The sequence below is a fragment of the Cucurbita maxima genome, unplaced genomic scaffold (genome assembly GCF_002738345.1).
Source record: "Cucurbita maxima cultivar Rimu unplaced genomic scaffold, Cmax_1.0 Cma_Scf00011, whole genome shotgun sequence".
Lineage (NCBI taxonomy): Eukaryota > Viridiplantae > Streptophyta > Magnoliopsida > Cucurbitales > Cucurbitaceae > Cucurbita > Cucurbita maxima.
Genome location: NW_019272027.1, coordinates 1 through 18,757, shown reverse-complemented (window position 1 = coordinate 18,757; position 18,757 = coordinate 1). Strand labels below are relative to the sequence as shown.

Here is an 18,757-nt window from a genome sequence, read left to right as displayed (position 1 = left end):
GGGGGGGGGTGGTGATGGATTCGTGTTTGTATTTAATGATACCGTTGCTGACTACTGAAATTTCGAATGCCCTTTCATAATAGGTGATAATGGCTAATGATTGTATTGGCGAGGAAGTTGAGAAGTTGGTCGCTGAATTGTCTGAGGGAGGTGTATTGCTGCTTGAAAACGTGAGGTTTTACAAGGAGGAAGAGAAGAATGACCCTGAGTTTGCCAAGAAGTTGGCTTCACTCGCGGATCTTTATGTTAATGATGCCTTCGGAACTGCTCACAGGGCTCACGCTTCCACGGAGGGTGTGGCTAAGTATTTGAAACCTTCTGTTGCTGGGTTCCTTATGCAGAAGGTTTGTTGCACGCACGCTCTGTAACCTTTCTTGTTGAGAGTAAAAATAGACACTATCAGTCAATCACATGATAAGATTAATAATGTACATTTGGTTGGTGGTTTCTAGACGCTGCCTGATACATCTGATGGTTCTCTTGATTCAGGAACTTGACTACCTGGTTGGGGCTGTGTCTAATCCCAAGAGGCCATTTGCCGCCATTGTTGGTGGTTCAAAGGTGTCATCAAAGATTGGAGTGATTGAATCCTTGTTGGAGAAGGTTAACCTTCTTTTCCTGGGTGGAGGAATGATCTTCACCTTCTACAAGGCACAAGGTCACTCAGTGGGTTCATCCCTTGTGGAGGAAGACAAGCTTGACCTCGCTACCTCAATCATTGAGAAGGCAAAAGCTAAAGGAGTTTCTCTCTTGCTTCCAACTGATGTAGTGATAGCTGATAAATTTGCTGCTGATGCAAACAGCAAGGTTGGTAATTAATGTTTTGTGAATTGAATATGGGTAAATTCGAGCTCAACAACATTCATGAGCATAGTTGATAAATTGTTTGTCCCTACTTTTTCAGGTTGTGGCAGCATCAGCTATCCCGGATGGATGGATGGGGTTGGATATTGGACCTGATTCTATCAAGAGTTTCAGTGAAGCTTTGGATTCTACCCAAACCGTTATTTGGAATGGACCTATGGGAGTGTTTGAGTTTGACAAGTTTGCAGCTGGAACAGAGGTACGCAATAGGAGGAGTGACTAGTTTTAAAAACTTTTATGCTGTGAGTTGTATGTATATATTGCCTGTGTACTTAAGAGTGTTGGGTGGGTTGGTTTATGGTGGTGTGCAGGCTATTGCGAGGAAGTTGGCAGAGCTGAGTGGGAAGGGAGTGACCACCATAATTGGAGGAGGTGACTCTGTTGCGGCTGTTGAGAAAGTTGGGCTTGCAGATAAGATGAGCCACATCTCCACTGGTGGTGGTGCCAGCTTAGAGCTTCTTGAAGGAAAACCGCTTCCGGGTGTTCTTGCCCTCGACGATGCTTGAGCTTGAGGGACCTCCACTTTCTTGGCGTGTTTTCCTTGTGTTGCATTGTGAAGGTCGTTCAACCTAATGAGGATTCCTTTTTTTCTTTGAGAAGAGGTTGTAGTTATATGATAGATTTCGAATAAACTGTCAAGTTCTCCTCTGAACATATATATATATATGGTCCACCGTCTTAGACCATTATTTTCTTTTCATCCATTTAAAATGTTAAACGATGCTGATGTCTGAGATGCATTCAGGCTGTTTTACCAGTAATGAATCGCCTTTGTTCACCAATGTTGTTGCTTAAATTTCATCCTGAACTGTACAAAATAAAAGCTTCCGAAGCAAACTGGCGTCCAGTTTTGTGGTGTGAATAAATGAATATCTTGCTGCCACCCTTTTCTTGTTGGTGAGGGATCGGTGGCGGATGAAAACAGATGGAGGGCATTTTGAAAGCTTCCATAAGAATCTCCGCACCGCTGAATTGACCACTATCGTTTCTTCATTTTTCTCTGTTTCAGAATCTTCTTCTTCTTGCTTGGCTTTTTATTTTCTTCTTTATTCTGTTTCAGAACCCCTTTTCTCGCCCATTTGCTCCCCATTGCCTCCTACAAGTCTTGCTTCAATGGCCGTACCGTCGCTCTTCAGATCTGCACCCGCTGCTTCTTTTCTTCAAGCGTCGCTTCCTCTCTCTTCTGCCGATCACCCTACGGTGCTCGTCTTCTCAATGCTTCTACCCATCCTTCATTTGTTTCACTAATATACTGTGTTCCCAAATGGAATTTAGTCAAATGTTGCAACACAAATTGTTTCTTCCTTGTTTTCTAACTCACCAAGCTTCTCTTTCTTACTAACTTTATAATCCACTGGAAATGACTTTAAACAATGAATAAATTTGAGGCCCAATCTGTTTACAACTTTCTTCGCTGCCTTCCACACTCCACAAGCCCACAGCTTATCTTGATTAGCTGATGGCGAAGTTGTTTTCTTACTCACCATCGAATTTGTTTGTGTAGGCTCCGTGCGTTAATTTGAGTTCTTCCAAGTTTCAATCCAGCATTTTCGTTGCTCATGTTTCAAGCGGATCATCTTCCTTTCAGCTTCGTACACCCCACAATATTCAACCTAGTAAAGCTACAGCTACTGAAATACCTCCCGCAGTTCGTAGTTGAGTTTTAAAATTTCATATTTCATTTCTCTTATCACGTTCACTGTCTTTTTTTTTCCTTTTTCTTTAAAAAAATTATCAATAATAAATAGAAAATAAATTCTCGATGCTAATCATTTCAATTTGTTGGTTTCTCTAGAATCGAGAAGCGGTGGAAAGACGAAGATCGGAATCAATGGTATGAGTTGGTCGATTATTTACATTTTTACTTATCTTCTTTCTTGTAATCAATGGCATAACATGTTTTCTACTTGTGTATTTCTGTTTCTGCAGCATGTTTCAGCTGTGAGTGTTTGTTAGACAGTTACGTTTTCACTCCAAAATACTGAATTGGACTAATTTTCTTTGTCGATTTGTAGAAGTTAAGAAACTGAAGAATTGGTTTAATAAAAGACGATCTGCATGTGGAACTTCAGTTTTTGGTTCCTTTCCATTGTAAAGAGGCTTAAATTTAATAATTACAGCTGCTTACTCTGGGAGTTCAGTTTTTATAGTCCCAGATTTCACATGCTTATTGGCGTGTTGGAAATCATTGATCATTTTCGTTTTTCATGCTACTCCACACGTTGTTTCTCTAGATGGAAACTGGTGTTTTGTTTGTATCCAAATTTCTGTTTATATTATATATATATAGATTGGAGCACTTAAAGCCCCATGCCATGGTGCACTTTGAACTTGATATAATTTTTGAAAAGAAAAAAAAGAAGATTCTACATCAGCGTTTGAGAAACAAGAAGATAAATCGTGGTTGATTTTGTTGTCATTATTTCTCCAAAATCAAACATTCATCATGGCCTCTCATATCGTGTAGACCTTGACATTGCTATTTATTTTATTAAGTAATGTCCTCGCAAATAAAAACGTGAATCCTGTTTTACTTATGCAGGTTTTGGACGCATTGGAAGATTGGTGTTACGAATTGCAACCTTGAGGGATGATATTGATGTAGTTGCAGTTAATGACCCTTTTGTTGATGCAAAGTACATGGTAGTGGCAATCCAGCCTCCTTTTTAAATAAGCCCTTTTTTGCCGTCAATTGTTGTTCTTTTAATTGTGGTTTTTAATCCTTTTACTTGAAAAACTACGCTATGATTATAGCCGTGGGAGAGTAGTTGAGTGGTAATTCTTTCAGTTTCCAACTTTCCAGAATTGCTTAACGATCAAGCTTTTAGATGTGATGAAATGCTTTTAATATACTCTTCATTTTATGCAGGCATACATGTTCAAATTTGATTCTACACATGGTAATTTTAATGGTACAATTAACGTTGTGGATGATTCAACTTTGGAAATCAATGGGAAACAAATAAAAGTTTCAAGTAAAAGGTACTAAGAAAACCAGAGCAACATTTAAGACAGAAGTAACATCTAGAGAATTGTTGCTTGGCTTCTAATCACCTGGAATGAATCTATGGTTATTTCTATAGGGATCCGGCAGAAATTCCTTGGGGTCAATTTGGGGTCGAGTTTGTTGTTGAATCCTCTGGGGTTTTCACAACGACAAATAAGGCATCAGCGCACTTGAAGGTATATAGACATGTAATTGAACTTAGTTCTCAGTCATCTAAATTGAAGACTGAAGGCCCCCAATTTCTTGACACCTCTTTATAGGGTGGAGCCAGGAAAGTTGTCATATCAGCTCCATCAGCTGATGCACCTATGTTCGTTGTTGGAGTTAATGAGAAGACATATAAGCCAAACATGGATATTGTTTCAAATGCAAGTTGTACCACGAACTGTCTTGCTCCTATTGCGAAGGTGTGTAAATCCCAGGTGCTTAGGCATTTAAAGAAATAAAATTATTATCCAAAGAAATTGCGCTCTATGGAAATACGACATGCAGGTGGTTCATGAGGTTTTTGGTATCGCAGAAGGTTTGATGACAACCGTGCATGCAACCACAGGTCTCTCTCCTCTACCAGCCCCCCCCCCAAAAAAAAAAAGTAAAAAGGAAAAATGAAAGAAATAATCATGGACGATAATTTCCTTTTCTTTCTCCAGCTACTCAAAAGACTGTTGATGGTCCCTCAATGAAGGATTGGCGTGGGGGTCGAGGAGCTGCACAAAATATCATTCCGAGCTCTACTGGTGCTGCGAAGGTTAGATGTCAATATAAGAGACTTGTGACGACTACGTTGTAAAGGAGTTAATCTTTTCAATATGATTTTTGAACTGCAGGCCGTGGGAAAGGTTCTTCCTCAGCTCAACGGAAAACTTACAGGAATGGCATTTCGTGTTCCAACACCTAATGTATCCGTTGTGGACTTGACTTGTAGACTAGAGAGGAGTGCTTCTTATGAAGATGTAAAAGCTGCAATCAAGTAAATGAACTATCATTCTATTCTTACCCAGATTATTTTGAGTTGATCCACACGTAAGTTAATTGTTTTCATTAATATGCTGCTACCTGAGTACCAACTAAAGGTATGCCTCAGAAGGCCCACTCAAGGGTATCATTGGTTACACGGATGAGGACGTTGTCTCCAATGATTTTGTTGGTGATTCAAGGTATTATATTATATTTCTACTCACTCGCACCAAAAGTTAAGGTACTTAACGTGAGACTGCACCGTGAAAGGCTTCCTATCCCAGTTCTCATTTAGCAGGCTATGGATCACGAATGGTTAATTGGATCTGAACTTACTTCCAGGTCCAGCATATTCGATGCAAAGGCCGGAATAGGTCTCAGCCACTCCTTCATGAAGCTTATCTCCTGGTATGACAACGAGTGGGGATACAGGTACTCTCTCTCTCTCTTGCAGTTACTAGATATGATTGCTTGAAATATGCTTACGCTCTCGATTTGCTTTGATATATGACTGTTATAATACTCGCCTGAACAGCAATCGAGTGCTGGACCTCATTGAGCACATGGCATTGGTGGCTGCCAACGCGTGAAGACATTTAAGCTTCTGCGATGTTAAAGTTTTTTTTTTTAATTTTTTTATTGTTCTATTCTCCAGAATATTGCATTAGAGTTTGAAAATAATGACGAAAAAAATAGTTTAGATGGTCGCAATAAAACGCAATATGTTATCAGAAAGTGGAATATATTTTGAAGACTAGTTTTGTTTCTCAACTTGGCATCGTGGGACATGGAACATGGTGTGTTTTTTTTCTCGCATATGAAGAGAGGTATAACCTACGACCAAAAATGGAAAAGTACACCTGAATTCCTACCTTTTATGCATTAAATTTGTATTTAAGAAATAATGCCTCAATCAATCTTAACAGACATATTCCTCTGTAAATTTGTGTTAAATATGCATTAAATTTGTGTTTAAGAAATATTCCTCTGTATTAAATATGCATTAAATCAGTATTTAAGAAATATCCCATCAATGGAAAAAACGTTACAAATATTCCTCTGATATCCAAACATTCAATTGTAGCAAGCAACAAGAGAAGGAAAAGTATGGTGGGAAAAAACTTAAGAACGCTCACAGTTGTTGTGTTCATCTTTCTAGCCCTTGCTTCTGGTACGTGATCCCTCTCGTTTCTCCCTGCTGATGGTGGTACAAACGGAGGGGCTGACTTGCTATAAAGACAGCGAGGCGTTTATAGGACAGTGCACTTTGGCAGCGTAATGTGCTAGTCTGCATTTCGTCTGAGGGGTGGGATGACAGATTTTGCTCGGGTGATAAATGCACTTGTACCCGGCAATGCTGTTGTTAAGTCCATGGTTTGATGAGTTTATTCACTAAAGTTACTCTCTGAATGTAATAAGCAACTGTTAGTTCATTGAAATTGGAAGGCTCCTGCGTCCTTTCTTCCATTTTATAATTTTTATCTCACTGCTTCCTTCTTCCATTCAACTATGCATTGTGACATCGGTTAGGCAAAGGAAGTAAATGCTGTTCCAACAAATTGATTTTCAAGTAAATGCGGCCCGTTCTCCAATCCCAACAATTTGGGATCATTATGGGCGAGAAATCTCGGTATCCTATGATCTCAATTGGAATGACTATCAAAAGGAAGGCAAGATATGAGTAGTTACAACATCATATAAGCACCGAATGCACCTCTCATCAAAACATTAAGTGCGCCAAAACATCAAAACGCATAAACAAAATACTTTTTTTCGAGAGCACACGCTAGTTTGATACAAGTCTATCGCACATATCTATCGTCATCTTTTTTGTTCAGTGCTCCCAATTGTCAAATTGGTGGTGTCCCGTCTAAATTTTAGGGAAAAATATCAATCTATACCCTTACACCGGCAGGTTAAACAATTAAAATCCATTCGATTCCATTTTTTTTTTTTTTTTTTTTTTATAAAAATAAAGAATAAAAAGACAGAACAAGTCTATGAACCAATATCTAAAATTGATTGGTTTAAATCTCTATAAACTGTTAGTTTAGAGTTTTAATTTTTTAACCTACAAAGCTTACTCTAACAAAATCTAAAAAGCTTTGGGTGTAAATTGATTTTCCCCCAAAATTACATTTAAGAGCAAAATTAAAACTACTTAAATTGCAGAGATAAAATAGATACGAGTATGGTAAATATGGGAGGAATCTTTAATTGAAATAAAACTAATTTGAAATAGATAACTGCCATTTAGTAGTTTCCCCCCCCNCCCCCCCCCCCCCCCCCCAAAAGGTAGGCTTCGTCCGAGCAGTCGCACTGCGTTTCGAATATGTAACGGAAACACATATGATTATTGTACCATAAGAAGCGAAAGGCAGGGAAATAATTTATTGTGCATTGAAAGGAAGAGAGGTACGCGAGAGCATATAAAATGGGATTTGGGCGACAGAGTTGAAGTGCAGAACATTAAGAAGAAAGAGATGGCAGGAGAAGTATGGAGAAAACTCACTGTCACAGTTTTGTTGTTCATCGCCTTAGTCCTTGCCTCTGCTAATCCAATCCCTTAGGTAGTTTGGTAGTACAGGATAGGAAAAATAGATTTAACAGAAATTGTGTGCTTGTTACAGGAAGGATGGTGATGGAGGCGGAAGGACATATTTGCTACAGGCGGAGCGGGGCATTCAAAGGGATCTGTACTTCGGACGACGATTTTAGTAGCATTTGCGATGGAATGTGCAATGCTGGTTCTTGCCTCTGTGTCGAACCTTGCTAATTCTCTCGGTTTTATGCAATTTGATTTGTGCTGTGTGCATTAATTCTCTACTAAAAAAACGATGGAGTTTTCGAGACACTATTCATAATTTTTGGTTTTTTCAGGAAATGGTACTAAAATGGTTATTAAATTTTGAAATAACGAAAGTGAACATCCAAGAACTTCATTTTAAATAAACTTATCAATTTGGAATCCTTACATCTCGAGAATTTTGATTCAGATTATGCCAGAATTTTGATCAAATTTTTATCCTAAATCAAATCCACAAAGTTTATGTTAGAATTCTATTCCACATCTAACCAAATTTTTCGTAGAATCTAACAAAATCTATCCCAACAAATTAAGACATACCCATACATGTTCGAACTCCAATACTTCGGTAAGAGACTGAGAAGTGGCCAGTGGCCCTGTTTGGAACGTTGGACGAGTGTGCAATAGTATTAAAGCTGAGATCCCAGTATTAGGTAAGAAGGTCGAGGAGAACCAAACCAGAAATAAAAGTTATACCATGTAAAGAAAACGTAAAGTAAACTTACCATGCAGCAAGGTATACCGTGCATGCGTAGAAATAAAACACGAGGGGGAAGAGAGCGAGCGTTGAAATTGTTATTACTCTAAAAATCCACTTTCCCACTCAATATATAGATGATATACCAAATCCAACAACAAATAAAATGTCTTCACTCAGATGTCAGTCGCTCGCCTTCTTCCCCCTCATATCTTATTTCCCCAATGAATTGAACCAGAAGGGTATTCAAATCACACCAACATAAATACGAAATAAATCCCAAACCAACTGCAGTAGCATATCATCTTACTTGACTCGAATCATTCGGTTGACCACCATGGATTATGCCATTCTCGTTCAGGTATTCAACAAATTCATCGATGAGGTATGGCCATGCACCTTCGGCATCGTAATTTGATAGTGTAGGATCCACAGTCTGCATATCAAGATACGTAACAAAGAAATTAGCACGATAAATGCATGGTATCAACAAGAAGCATGCAAGACATCAGCACCACCAAAATGGCACTGGTGCTTCCCACCATTTCCCCCAACACTCCCTGCAAACTTTCTTGGGTGGAAGCGCAACAAATGGAGTGGCAAATTTTATTCGTATGTAAATCAAAAGGACTGTTTTAAAACTTCTAGGAATAAAATATAATTTTTGGAAGTTCATAATCTAAATTATTATTCTTTAACTAAATAATTTTGAGACATTTAAACCGTTAGTTTAAAAATCCATTCTTACCCTTGCAAACTCCAGAAGCTGAGACCACGTGTCCCTAGAAATAGCTTTATTATGCCGAGCCTGAATCAGAAAGATTACAATATGAACCAATCCAATAAACTAATAAGAATGAATCATTAGAAGTCAGAACAAGCAACTCTGACTTGGAATTTCTAACAGACAATTCAAGTTCTGAAGGCTTTTTCTTGGTTGAGTGGAAAAGGCTTAGACCTTCCATCTCTGCGGCATTATATGCAACTTTCCAACATTCCTTAGCAGAAAGTAAACAAGAATACTACTGGCTTAATTTTGTGCAGGAAAAGTCCTCCCGGTTGCACATTCTATTAAAATGTTCAAGAAAATTACTAGCAAACAAGAAAATAACGGTGATCTTTTCTTGCATCCATAAAAAAAAGGTGATCCTCCAAGTTTCTGGAGTCAAATTCCAGAGTCTTACAAAAAGAAATCTTCACCACAGAGGTTATCGGAACAACAGGGAGCATTGCCCCTAGACATTAAAGTTCGCCTTTTTCAAATAGACAGATTAGTAACATTACCTGCAAGAACTGACACCAGTGGTCAACCAGAGGCCACTGCTTTTCAGCAAATAGTAACTGCCACATTCCAATTGCAGTGTCCAATGCTAAGGATTTCTGCCCCTAAACACATATATCCACTTTAGAAGTCCATGCATTAGGCAGCCATTGTGCTGGCATCTAACGCACATGCCACTGAAGAAAGAAAAACAATTTTGAATATATCCTTCAGGGAACGCTCAAGAAGCACGAGTACCTTTTCTTTTGCCCAACCAAATGCGAAGTTGTAAATATCGCGAAACTTATCTGGACAGACATGAAATTAGCATAATACAGCAAGAGAAAATCACATAGAAATTCGTTTCCAATCATAAAGGATTATACAAATTGCAACATGATATAAGCTACAAAAGAATACAAACGTTCGTCTTTCAACTCAGAGCGCATATATGGTATCCTTTCTCTGAACCTCTCCAGAGAATCTATCCTGCGATCATAAATTGAACAATGATACTATGACAAGCATACTCTTGATCCCACGCACGCTATTCTTGTCCTAAGGAATGTAACTGCAAAAAAATTAATTACCCTAGTGCTTGTAATCCACCTATAAATTCCTGTTTGGAAAATTCACACATTGTGTTCGCCTTCATATGCCAAGAAACAACCAACTGCAGATAATTGCAAAAGACATTAATTTTTGTATTTTTTCTTTAATAAAAAAAAGCTAATAGTCAGAAAACTTGCACAAAATCAGTAATTAAACTGAAATTCTTTAAATTCAGAGGTGAAAAATAATCAATCGCATCCACATCTTTCAATTAGATAATACTATAATTGTCCAACCAAATATACAGTGTTACATGATTAATGGGAAATTTAAACAATCAGCTTCTTTTAACAAGGATGAAGGAAGCACTTAAAGGGACCTTGAAGTTATTTATGTCAATGTCTCTGTCCACTGCAAAGTTATCGGTTATGATAAATGGAAAACCGGGCGGAAAAATTGAGGCTAAAAGAAGGTTAAGATTAAACATGCTTGTTTAATTGTAAACTTCTGAGGAGAACGGTCTACAATTAGCCCCCACTAGAAGAAATGCATGCATGTCTAGAATCTAAATTTCTTTAAAATGAGAGAGAGCATTAAGTTTTAGTTAAATTTACACACGAATGCCTTGTTTAGCAACAATTCTTTTGAAAAGCATACCATAACTATATCTTGAGGATCCACCTGCAAAAAAAGGTGTGTCACGTCAGTTCAATAGGTAGAAATAACTAGAACTGAATAATCAAGTAGTAATATTTATAGCCCTCAATTCATCAAGCACATAAAACATAGTTGGACACATAAACCACCTACCTGAAGGTCATTGCAGAGCAGTGAGATACCATCAGCCAATATCATGTCAACATATGGATCTGCCAACCATGTTAATTAATAAACTGTTACTTTCATGTTCATAGAAAATCATAATCTCTGTCAGCATGGTTTCACTACCCTTTACAAGTTTACAGAAAGAAAAGAAATCTAGTAATGATAAACGAATATAAATCTTGCCTTTATATCTGCTATAAAGCTCTTCCAAATGTCTAGAGTCGGTGAATGCTTTAATTAGGGGTTGACTGTAAAACACATCAATAGCTCCTTCAAGATGCCACTCACTAGCCTTCAGGGCCTGGTGAGCAACCTTTTCACTGCATGATTAATAAAATATCAAAATCAATGAAAATATGAGACAAACCCAACTTCATTACTCATGCTTCTGTACCTCATATGAAAGAAAACTACATACGGATCAGCTTTCAAACGCAAAAGAAGACTATTTGGATTAACAAAACATAGCCCTTTTGTAGGAGATATACAAGGAGACGGTTTACAAAACAAAAGGCAAAATGACAACATATAGGTTTAGGTTTGAAGAATCTATGTCATGTATACTTGATAATATCTTAATGGGTTAAAATATTATATTTTTTTTTTCTTATGACCGGGTATCAGAAACCCAACTCCGTACATTATGTTCAAGACCACCTCCACTAATACTCGGGGAGGCTTCACCGACCCTAGGGCTACTTAGAAAGACAGGTGTCTTAACTTTTTAAACAAACTTTCGTTCTGGTTTCCAAGACTTTGTATATCTATATCTTTATTAACTAAGGCAGCTGATCCCTCCCGCTACTAATGCTAAGTGTTAACAGCAATTGAATTGAGGAGATATCAACTAAGCCCCAAATGTTTGGTGGTAAAAAATATTAGAGAATTCAAATCCCATGAAATTAAAAAATCCAATGTCATTCGAAGTGAATTTTAATTCTTCTGCAGATGACGACTCTAATTTTTACAATAATTCACGTCTACTTCTACAGTTTCTATCTTGCCTAATAAGTGCATGTCAGTCGACAGTCGCCTGATTTCTTAGTTTTTCTCTTTCCACACATAAGGTTAGTCTTCCTCAGAAGGAGGGAAGCAACCGCATCCAAACGGGATTTCAATGCCACAAAGTAATTAAGGAAATTTAAGAGGAGTTCATTAACGTACCTTGTACCAGTTATAGCCATAAACTGTTGGAGTTTATCTCGGTGTCCTCTGCTTAATTTATGCTGTCGAGAACAAATACAAGAAAAATTATATTATAGAAAGATGTTTTCATGCCCTGGGTGCATTGTTGTACGCATAAAAGTCCACGCAGACGTTTAAGCATGTCAATAAAAAAAAAAAAAAAAAAAAGAGTTAAGCATGCAGCAGTCGCTTAAATTTAGCATAAAATATCGTTACTCCATGCATCAAACCGCAATCTCAACCAGTGAAATCAGCAACCAGAAGATAAAACCTCAATCTAAAACTCATGCATCCGAAGACTTCAGAATTCCGTGATGAAGTGACTTTTACACAAAGATAAAGAGCAGAGTGTTCGGTTATCAAATATGATAGAGAAAAAAATGTAGTCAACATTAATCCTGGCCTCTGGAATAGAAATTGGAAGCAGCTTAAACAACAATAATCTTGCACAGAGAAAAAAAAAAGTGAGAAGGAATGCAATAATTGAATTAACAAGAACCGAAGAGTGGAAACACTAACCATTTTGGGGGTCGTGGATACAAGCCTCGCGCAGAGAAATGGTAATCTGAGGGTAGACTGGCCGAGAATGGATTCTCCGACTCCGGAGAACGTCGAGAGAGAATTCTAGGGTTGTTTTCTGGAAGCTCTATTTCTCTCTCTGAAAGAAGGAATGCAGGGAGTTCGATTCTGTTTTTGTATTCTTTTTTATTAAATTATAGAAAATATAGTAATTTTTGTTTTAATAATTTCTTAAATTCTAAAAGGTTTCGAAAATACCTTTGTTAAAAAATAATTTTACTATTAAATTTGGGAGAGAAAAAGTTAAGATTTCATTTCAATAATATTTTAATATTAACTTTGAATTTTCAAAAGCTTCCAAATGACTTTACCTCAAAAAATGTTTAAAAAAATAGCAATGTTTAAGAAAATTATGCTTAAATTTCATATCAATAATACCTTTCAAAATATCAAAAATAAAATAAAATAATTAATACTTCATCAAAAATATTATTTTTATGCATATTGTTCCAAGAGAAAATAAATAATAACAAATTATGTGGTAGATAGTTATCTATATTAGATCGCTAAAACTATACATGTTGAACTGAAACACATATATATAAGTCAATATTTCTCTTATATTTCTCTCTACTATCATTTATGTTCACCTTGATTGAATGTGTGAATTGTTGTGCAGTTCTAACGTCTAGTATCAAAGTTAAAAAATATTCACCATGATATGTGGAGATACAAACTTAAAATGGGAATCGAGAAATTTGATATATTCAATTTTAGTTTATAGAAAATGAAGAAATATCTTCATAACCCCTTATTCAATATGAAGAACGAGACCATGACCACAAAGCATTGGAAACTCAAGGATTATAGGATTGACTCGGTTGACCGCTGTCCATAAACGTGTCGTTCAACATTATCAAGGAGTATTGTCAAACATGTAAAAAAAAGAAAAAAAAAAAAAAAAAAAACTAATCGATTTGAGGCATAGATTATTCCATCTACAAATGTCTCAAAATGTATTTATTATGAAGCGTATAAATGAATTCAATAAAAATATAAGTTAACTGAGTTTGATGAAAATTAATTTTAAAAAATAAAATTAAAGTGTTAATTTTAATATTATGTTTATCCGAATCTTGAAATATTGTTGTTGTTATGATCAATAGCTCATGGATAAATTGAAGTTTAATAAAATCAAAGATGCAGCTATTTTTCTTCTTAGACAACTTCTCTTAATTAAGGGGCTCATTTGCAATTTCTATAGGTTATTTTTCGAAGATTGGAGGGTCATGGCGGCAATTTTGCTATACTTGCAGGATTAAGGTTTTAGATCTAGGTGCCTTTGCCGAACGCTATTTAAACGCCTCGCAGGATGCCCAAAACTCGTTCTGCATCGCTCTTCTCACTCCAAAATCTCCTCTATGGGTTATTTTGCAGGTATTATGCCCTAATTTTGTTGCGGCTGATCCGCGGATCTTAGTCTTAATCGTGTATGCACTCGCAATATATCTTCGTCTGATGGTAAATAGCTCGGCCATGCTTGATTGTTTGAATAATTTGATACGTGCAGTCAATTTTTTTTTTTTAAATATATATTTTTTAATTTTGTATTTTTTTTTATAGATTTCTTGATATATCCGATTCATTTGTTTGATGTCATCGGGGTGTTGGATTTGTTAAGTCTAATAGTGGCAGTGATGATGAATTCATATACCATCAAACTATGAAAGCTCTGTCTTCTTTTTGGGGCGAGCTTGTTGATGTCACCATGAATTTTTCTGAGCCTTTCTTCTTGACAAGGATGGTCCAATTTTTCAGTTTTTAGGTTTTACTTGGTTTGTTTTGGTATTCAATATCTGAGCCTATCTTCTCGCGAGTCATCGAATGCACAATCGCAAAAGGCAATAAATTAGAGTCTCTGATACGCTCTCTCCCGTGTCGTCATCAGCGCTGTACGTTGCCAATAAGGATTTGGGGCCGAGATTCTGGCACTTGCCTTTTATGTTCGTAAGGCTGTGCATTTAGGTGCTCCTACATTTGCATATCCAATATTGTTCTTTTTGAAATTATTGCCATTTCGATATCCCTTTACTTGCTTTTTTGGATATACATCCTTTTAATTCTAAGATTTGAGAAATATGTTTGTTCATTTGATAATGTGGCGCAACAACTTGTTCAGTTTCATTCACGTATTTTTCTTGAATTGCCGTTATGTTTTTGGATACCGTTGGAAGGTATGACCTGTAATTTGTAGTAAATGGTCGATCTGTTGGTGACGAATGATGAGATCCAGCGGGAGGAAATAGGAAGAAATCAGGTATTCTATGGAGGCACATGCTTGGCCTTTGATTTAATCTTGCTTTTTTTCGGCCGCGGGCAGTGCCAATTTGTACCCAACCTGAAATATTTCTTCAATCTGTGAAACACATGAATTCCAAGACCCGCACTCTGATTAACATAGAAGCTGCTTAGAATGTGAAACAGGGCCGAGTATTGACGAGGGCTACCAATTCTATATCACAGGATGCTCCCTTGCCAACGTTTAATTTCATTCGGATGTTAATCTACAAGCCAGAAGACCAAGTTATGTTATGTACATATGCAAATTTACCTTCATTCCATACACGTTTTTGTCAACCTTGGACCATTTACAAATAAAGTGAATTTGTACACACCTTGGACTTGTTAATAACGAAATAAACCATTTGAATGTCAATGTGAGCATGCCTACGCCATACTAACCCTGAACCCTAAGTCCGTCCTAAGAGAAAGTTGAGGATTTAAATTTTCTCACCTCTATGATTGGTTATTTAGTCAATAAAGTTGTTTAAATTGACGGGATGATGTCTTCTTCGACCATTGATTGAAATGAGGCATAAATTTATGAGATCGAAACTAGTGCATGCATCAAGTCTGATTGATCAGTGCGCCATCCATTGTGATGGCTGGAAGAATCAAATTCACCATCCCGAGTATAGAAAAAGAAATTAAAGCTAGCAAAAATCTGCTTGTTGATGAAGAACCGAGGGTGTGAAATGAAATTAAGAACGGAGTAAAACCAAGGGTTGTGAAGAGTGATTTAAGAATAATAATAGTTGTGCACAATATCGCCCAACACAAGTTGCTTGCTAGGTTCAACACATGGACAGAACAAAGGAGATATTTATGGGAATATCAAAGCTTCATCTTCCTTTCCTTTTGTTTTTCTCCAGAAAAATTATAGACAGATCAACCCAACGCAACAAAAACCAATGGAATCCACCATTTCTGGTCCGCCAACTTTCATTGAGCAAGCAAAATAGATACGGTCCTCTTTAGACTTTTCCTTGAGGCTTGAATCAATAATGACTAAGTCCAAAAAAAACATATAATCAATTGTTTAATAAATAGTAATTAAATTTAAATAAAAGTGGTTAGATCGAGTGGAGAAGAAAAAAAGAAAAAGAAAAAGGTGGGATTTTATAATGGGAAAGTGAAAAGTAATGACATAATATCGACATTTTATGGATTTTAGTTGGGTTAAGCAATCAGAATCAGAACTCCAGGTGTGCAACAATAGCAATTTTGGTCTTGGTTTATGCTCCTGCATGTCGACATACTTTCTTACCCTTTTTCTCAACACTAAAATAAAAGTGATCTAACACTTCACCTATTGTAATTTAATTAATAATGCTTTTTGAGGATTCGAAGGCAGTAGCACATTTGATTTATTTCCGCCTTCCTTGTAGTGTAGTGGTAATTCTATTATTTTCATTATTAGGGAATGACCAACTTTTGCTGTGAACCGCAGCAAGTTGGGTGGGGCGAAGGCTTTATGCGAATTGCGAATTGCGAATTGCGAATAGGCCTTGGTCTCCCACCCCAAAATGCTAGTAAGAAAAAATAAAACAGCACATTAGTTGGATGCCTCTGAAACTCAACTCTCAGTTTTATTCTTGTTTTCTTTTCCATCCATCCCTCATAACCCACTACCCAAAAGCTCCCGTCTCCTCACCATCCACTATCTCCCTCAATTCCTTCCACTATTATTAATTCCTCTTCTCCAAATTTCTCACACCACTTTTATTACACACAGCTTTTCCCAACAATGTTAAACCTTTTCTCTGTTTTCCTTTTCCTCACCTTCATCCTCCCTGCTGATGTAGTCCACGCCGGGCGTGGGCGGGAGTCTTGTACCTGTCATTCCGCCGCCGACCACAACGCAGAGGAGGCAATCAAATACAAGGTTGGCTCGATTGCTTCGGTGCTCGTGGCCGGCGCTGCGGGTGTGAGCCTTCCTTTGGTGGGCAAGAGGATTCCGTCTCTGAGGCCTGAAAATGACATCTTTTTCATGATCAAGGCTTTTGCTGCGGGTGTCATTTTAGGCACTGGGTTCATCCACATACTGCCTGATGCCTTCCAGGACTTGACCTCCCCCTGCATCGGACAGAACCCTTGGGGCAATTTCCCATTTGCGGGGTTCATTGCCATGGCCTCCTCCATCGGCACCTTGATGGTGGACACATTCGCAACCAGCTTCTACCAGAGACGCCACTTCAGTAAAATCAAGCATGTAATTGCAGTTGCAGACCAGGAAAGAGGCGAGGAGCATGCCGGTCACGTGCATGTCCACACCCACGCCACACATGGTCACGCTCACGGCTCTGCAGCACCCGCCGGAGAAACATCGAGTCTGACTGAGTTAATCCGGTACCGGATTGTTTCTCAGGTACCCGTGATTAGATGTCTGCCATCAAAGGCAGTGATTGCCTTCATTTTTTAATGTATCATCATCTGTTAATTTTTGGATGGATTTTTCAGGTGTTGGAATTGGGGATTGTGGTTCATTCAGTAATAATTGGGATTTCTCTAGGTACCTCCCACAGCCCTGCCACCATTAAGCCACTGCTGGTGGCTCTGTCTTTCCACCAGTTTTTTGAGGGAATGGGACTCGGTGGCTGCATTTCCCAGGTAAATTCAAACTAAGCTATATGATATGACTCAATTTTGAGAGATTTCTGGGAGCGACATTACTGAAGAGTTTGAATGAAAAAATCTCGCAAGAATTATTTTTTGCTGTTAAGTATATCATAATCATGAGCTTAAATCACCATTTCCTTGTTTGTTTGTTTGTTTCTTATCTCGTGACGAGGGGGTGCAGGCACAGTTTAGGTGGCGATCAGCGGCAGCAATGGCGACATTTTTTTCACTGACAGCGCCTGTGGGCATTGCAGTGGGAATCGGAATTTCGGGAGTTTACAGAGACAGCAGCCGGACGACTCTGATCGTGGAAGGGAGCATGAACTCTGCATCGGCTGGGATATTGATATACATGGCGCTGGTGGATCTTCTTGCGGCGGATTTCATGAACCCAAGGATGCAGAATAATTTCGGGCTTCAATTAGGATCTAATATCTCTTTGCTTCTGGGGGCTGCTTGCATGTCTGTATTGGCCAAATGGGCTTGATCCATTTTTGCTAAGTTTTCTCATTTTTGTCTGATGTCACAATTTTAACGCAAAAACCAAGGCCATTGACCACCAACGAAGACCAGCCTAGAGAGACTATGTTTCTTTCTTCACAACTTATTCTCTTCTAATTTAAAATTTAAAATTTATGGTTTTTTTTATCACCATTTATTTATAATTTATCCAAAATATATCAATTCAACTCAATCTTGTACTTTGTTTTTGGGTGTGAAAAATAGCATTTTATATATAATAAAGTTACCTATAAATTTAATTCATGATTTGATGATCAAATGAAAAATTAAGACAAAAGTTATCGAAGCATCTATAATGAGAATTAATATTTTTGTGTCCCAATTTAAAAGACTTGATTTTTATGTTTAAGGAAATTTGTGTCAGTAACAAATTACCCGAAGTAATACAATATGATATACAAGTAAAATGTTTCTACTTATGAAAGACAAGAGAACCAAGATTAAACAAAATATTCCTGAAACATTAGGATTTCGGGCTTTAGGGTTTTTAGGGGTTTAGGGGTTTAGGGGTTTAGGGTTTTAGGGTTTAGGGTTTAGGGTTTAGGGTTTTAGGGTTTAGGGTTTCGGGTTTAGGGTTTAAGGGTTTAGGGTTTAGGGTTTAGGGTTTAGGGTTTAGGGTTTAGGGTTTAGGGTTTTAGGGTTTAGGGTTTCGGGTTTAGGGTTTAAGGGGGTTTTAGGGTTTTAGGGTTTTTAGGGTTTTTAGGGTTTTTAGGGTTTTTAGGGTTTTTAGGGTTTAGGGTTTAGGGTTTAGGGTTTAGGGTTTAGGGTTTAGGGTTTAGGGTTTAGGGTTTAGGGTTTAGGGTTTAGGGTTTAGGGTTTAGG

General features: G+C 37.6%; 4 protein-coding genes, 1 long non-coding RNA gene and 1 other non-coding gene across 11 annotated transcripts in view; 5 read left to right on the top strand and 1 right to left on the bottom strand.

Moving 5' to 3' along the window:
* LOC111486363 (phosphoglycerate kinase, cytosolic) overlaps positions 1-1,643 on the top strand; it is a 3,512-nt gene extending 1,869 nt beyond the window's left edge. For both annotated transcript variants that reach the window (XM_023133454.1, XM_023133453.1), the window contains exons 4-7: positions 84-344; positions 490-807; positions 905-1,063; positions 1,176-1,643. In XM_023133454.1, the coding sequence (XP_022989222.1) occupies positions 84-344; positions 490-807; positions 905-1,063; positions 1,176-1,370 (933 nt within the window). In that variant the 3' untranslated portion in view covers positions 1,371-1,643. The remainder of the gene's footprint in view (positions 1-83; positions 345-489; positions 808-904; positions 1,064-1,175) is intronic.
* A 177-nt stretch (positions 1,644-1,820) lies between these two features.
* LOC111486398 (glyceraldehyde-3-phosphate dehydrogenase GAPCP2, chloroplastic-like) lies at positions 1,821-5,583 on the top strand. 3 transcript variants are annotated; one of them, XM_023133513.1, is made up of 14 exons: positions 1,821-1,987; positions 2,030-2,064; positions 2,369-2,519; positions 2,660-2,698; positions 3,407-3,507; positions 3,734-3,846; positions 3,948-4,047; positions 4,132-4,278; positions 4,364-4,424; positions 4,522-4,619; positions 4,699-4,841; positions 4,945-5,028; positions 5,171-5,260; positions 5,364-5,583. In XM_023133513.1, the coding sequence occupies exons 1-14, from the start codon at positions 1,978-1,980 to the stop codon at positions 5,416-5,418; spliced, it is 1,227 nt and encodes a 408-aa protein (XP_022989281.1). In that variant the 5' UTR covers positions 1,821-1,977; the 3' UTR covers positions 5,419-5,583. The 3 variants fall into 3 exon arrangements, 2 of the variants coding, with proteins under 2 accessions (XP_022989281.1, XP_022989280.1); XR_002718866.1 differs by having other exon boundaries at positions 1,821-2,064; positions 4,945-5,069; XM_023133512.1 differs by having other exon boundaries at positions 1,821-2,064.
* Positions 5,584-8,182: 2,599 nt separating this feature from the next.
* On the bottom strand, positions 8,183-12,613 carry LOC111486350 (DCN1-like protein 2). 2 transcript variants are annotated; one of them, XM_023133440.1, is made up of 11 exons: positions 12,455-12,613; positions 11,915-11,976; positions 10,934-11,070; positions 10,736-10,794; positions 10,583-10,606; positions 9,964-10,046; positions 9,798-9,862; positions 9,632-9,681; positions 9,397-9,498; positions 8,861-8,920; positions 8,183-8,548 (listed from the first exon to the last, which is right to left on the bottom strand). In XM_023133440.1, exons 1-11 carry the CDS (start codon positions 12,455-12,457, stop codon positions 8,414-8,416), a joined length of 780 nt encoding a protein of 259 aa, XP_022989208.1. In that variant the 5' UTR covers positions 12,458-12,613; the 3' UTR covers positions 8,183-8,413. The 2 variants fall into 2 exon arrangements, with proteins under 2 accessions (XP_022989208.1, XP_022989209.1); XM_023133441.1 differs by lacking the exon at positions 10,583-10,606.
* A 1,094-nt stretch (positions 12,614-13,707) lies between these two features.
* On the top strand, positions 13,708-15,170 carry LOC111486351. 2 transcript variants are annotated; one of them, XR_002718851.1, is made up of 2 exons: positions 13,708-13,891; positions 14,403-15,170. It is a non-coding gene; the product is annotated as an uncharacterized LOC111486351 (long non-coding RNA). The 2 variants fall into 2 exon arrangements; XR_002718850.1 differs by having other exon boundaries at positions 13,708-13,975.
* On the top strand, positions 14,144-14,240 carry LOC111486772. Its single transcript, XR_002718952.1, has one exon. It is a non-coding gene; the product is annotated as a small nucleolar RNA snoR116 (small nucleolar RNA).
* Positions 15,171-16,205: 1,035 nt separating the features above from the next.
* Positions 16,206-18,058, top strand: LOC111486349 (zinc transporter 1-like). Its single transcript, XM_023133439.1, has 3 exons — positions 16,206-17,162; positions 17,255-17,404; positions 17,595-18,058. Exons 1-3 carry the CDS (start codon positions 16,542-16,544, stop codon positions 17,898-17,900), a joined length of 1,077 nt encoding a protein of 358 aa, XP_022989207.1. The 5' UTR covers positions 16,206-16,541; the 3' UTR covers positions 17,901-18,058.
* Positions 18,059-18,757: the final 699 nt, after the last annotated feature.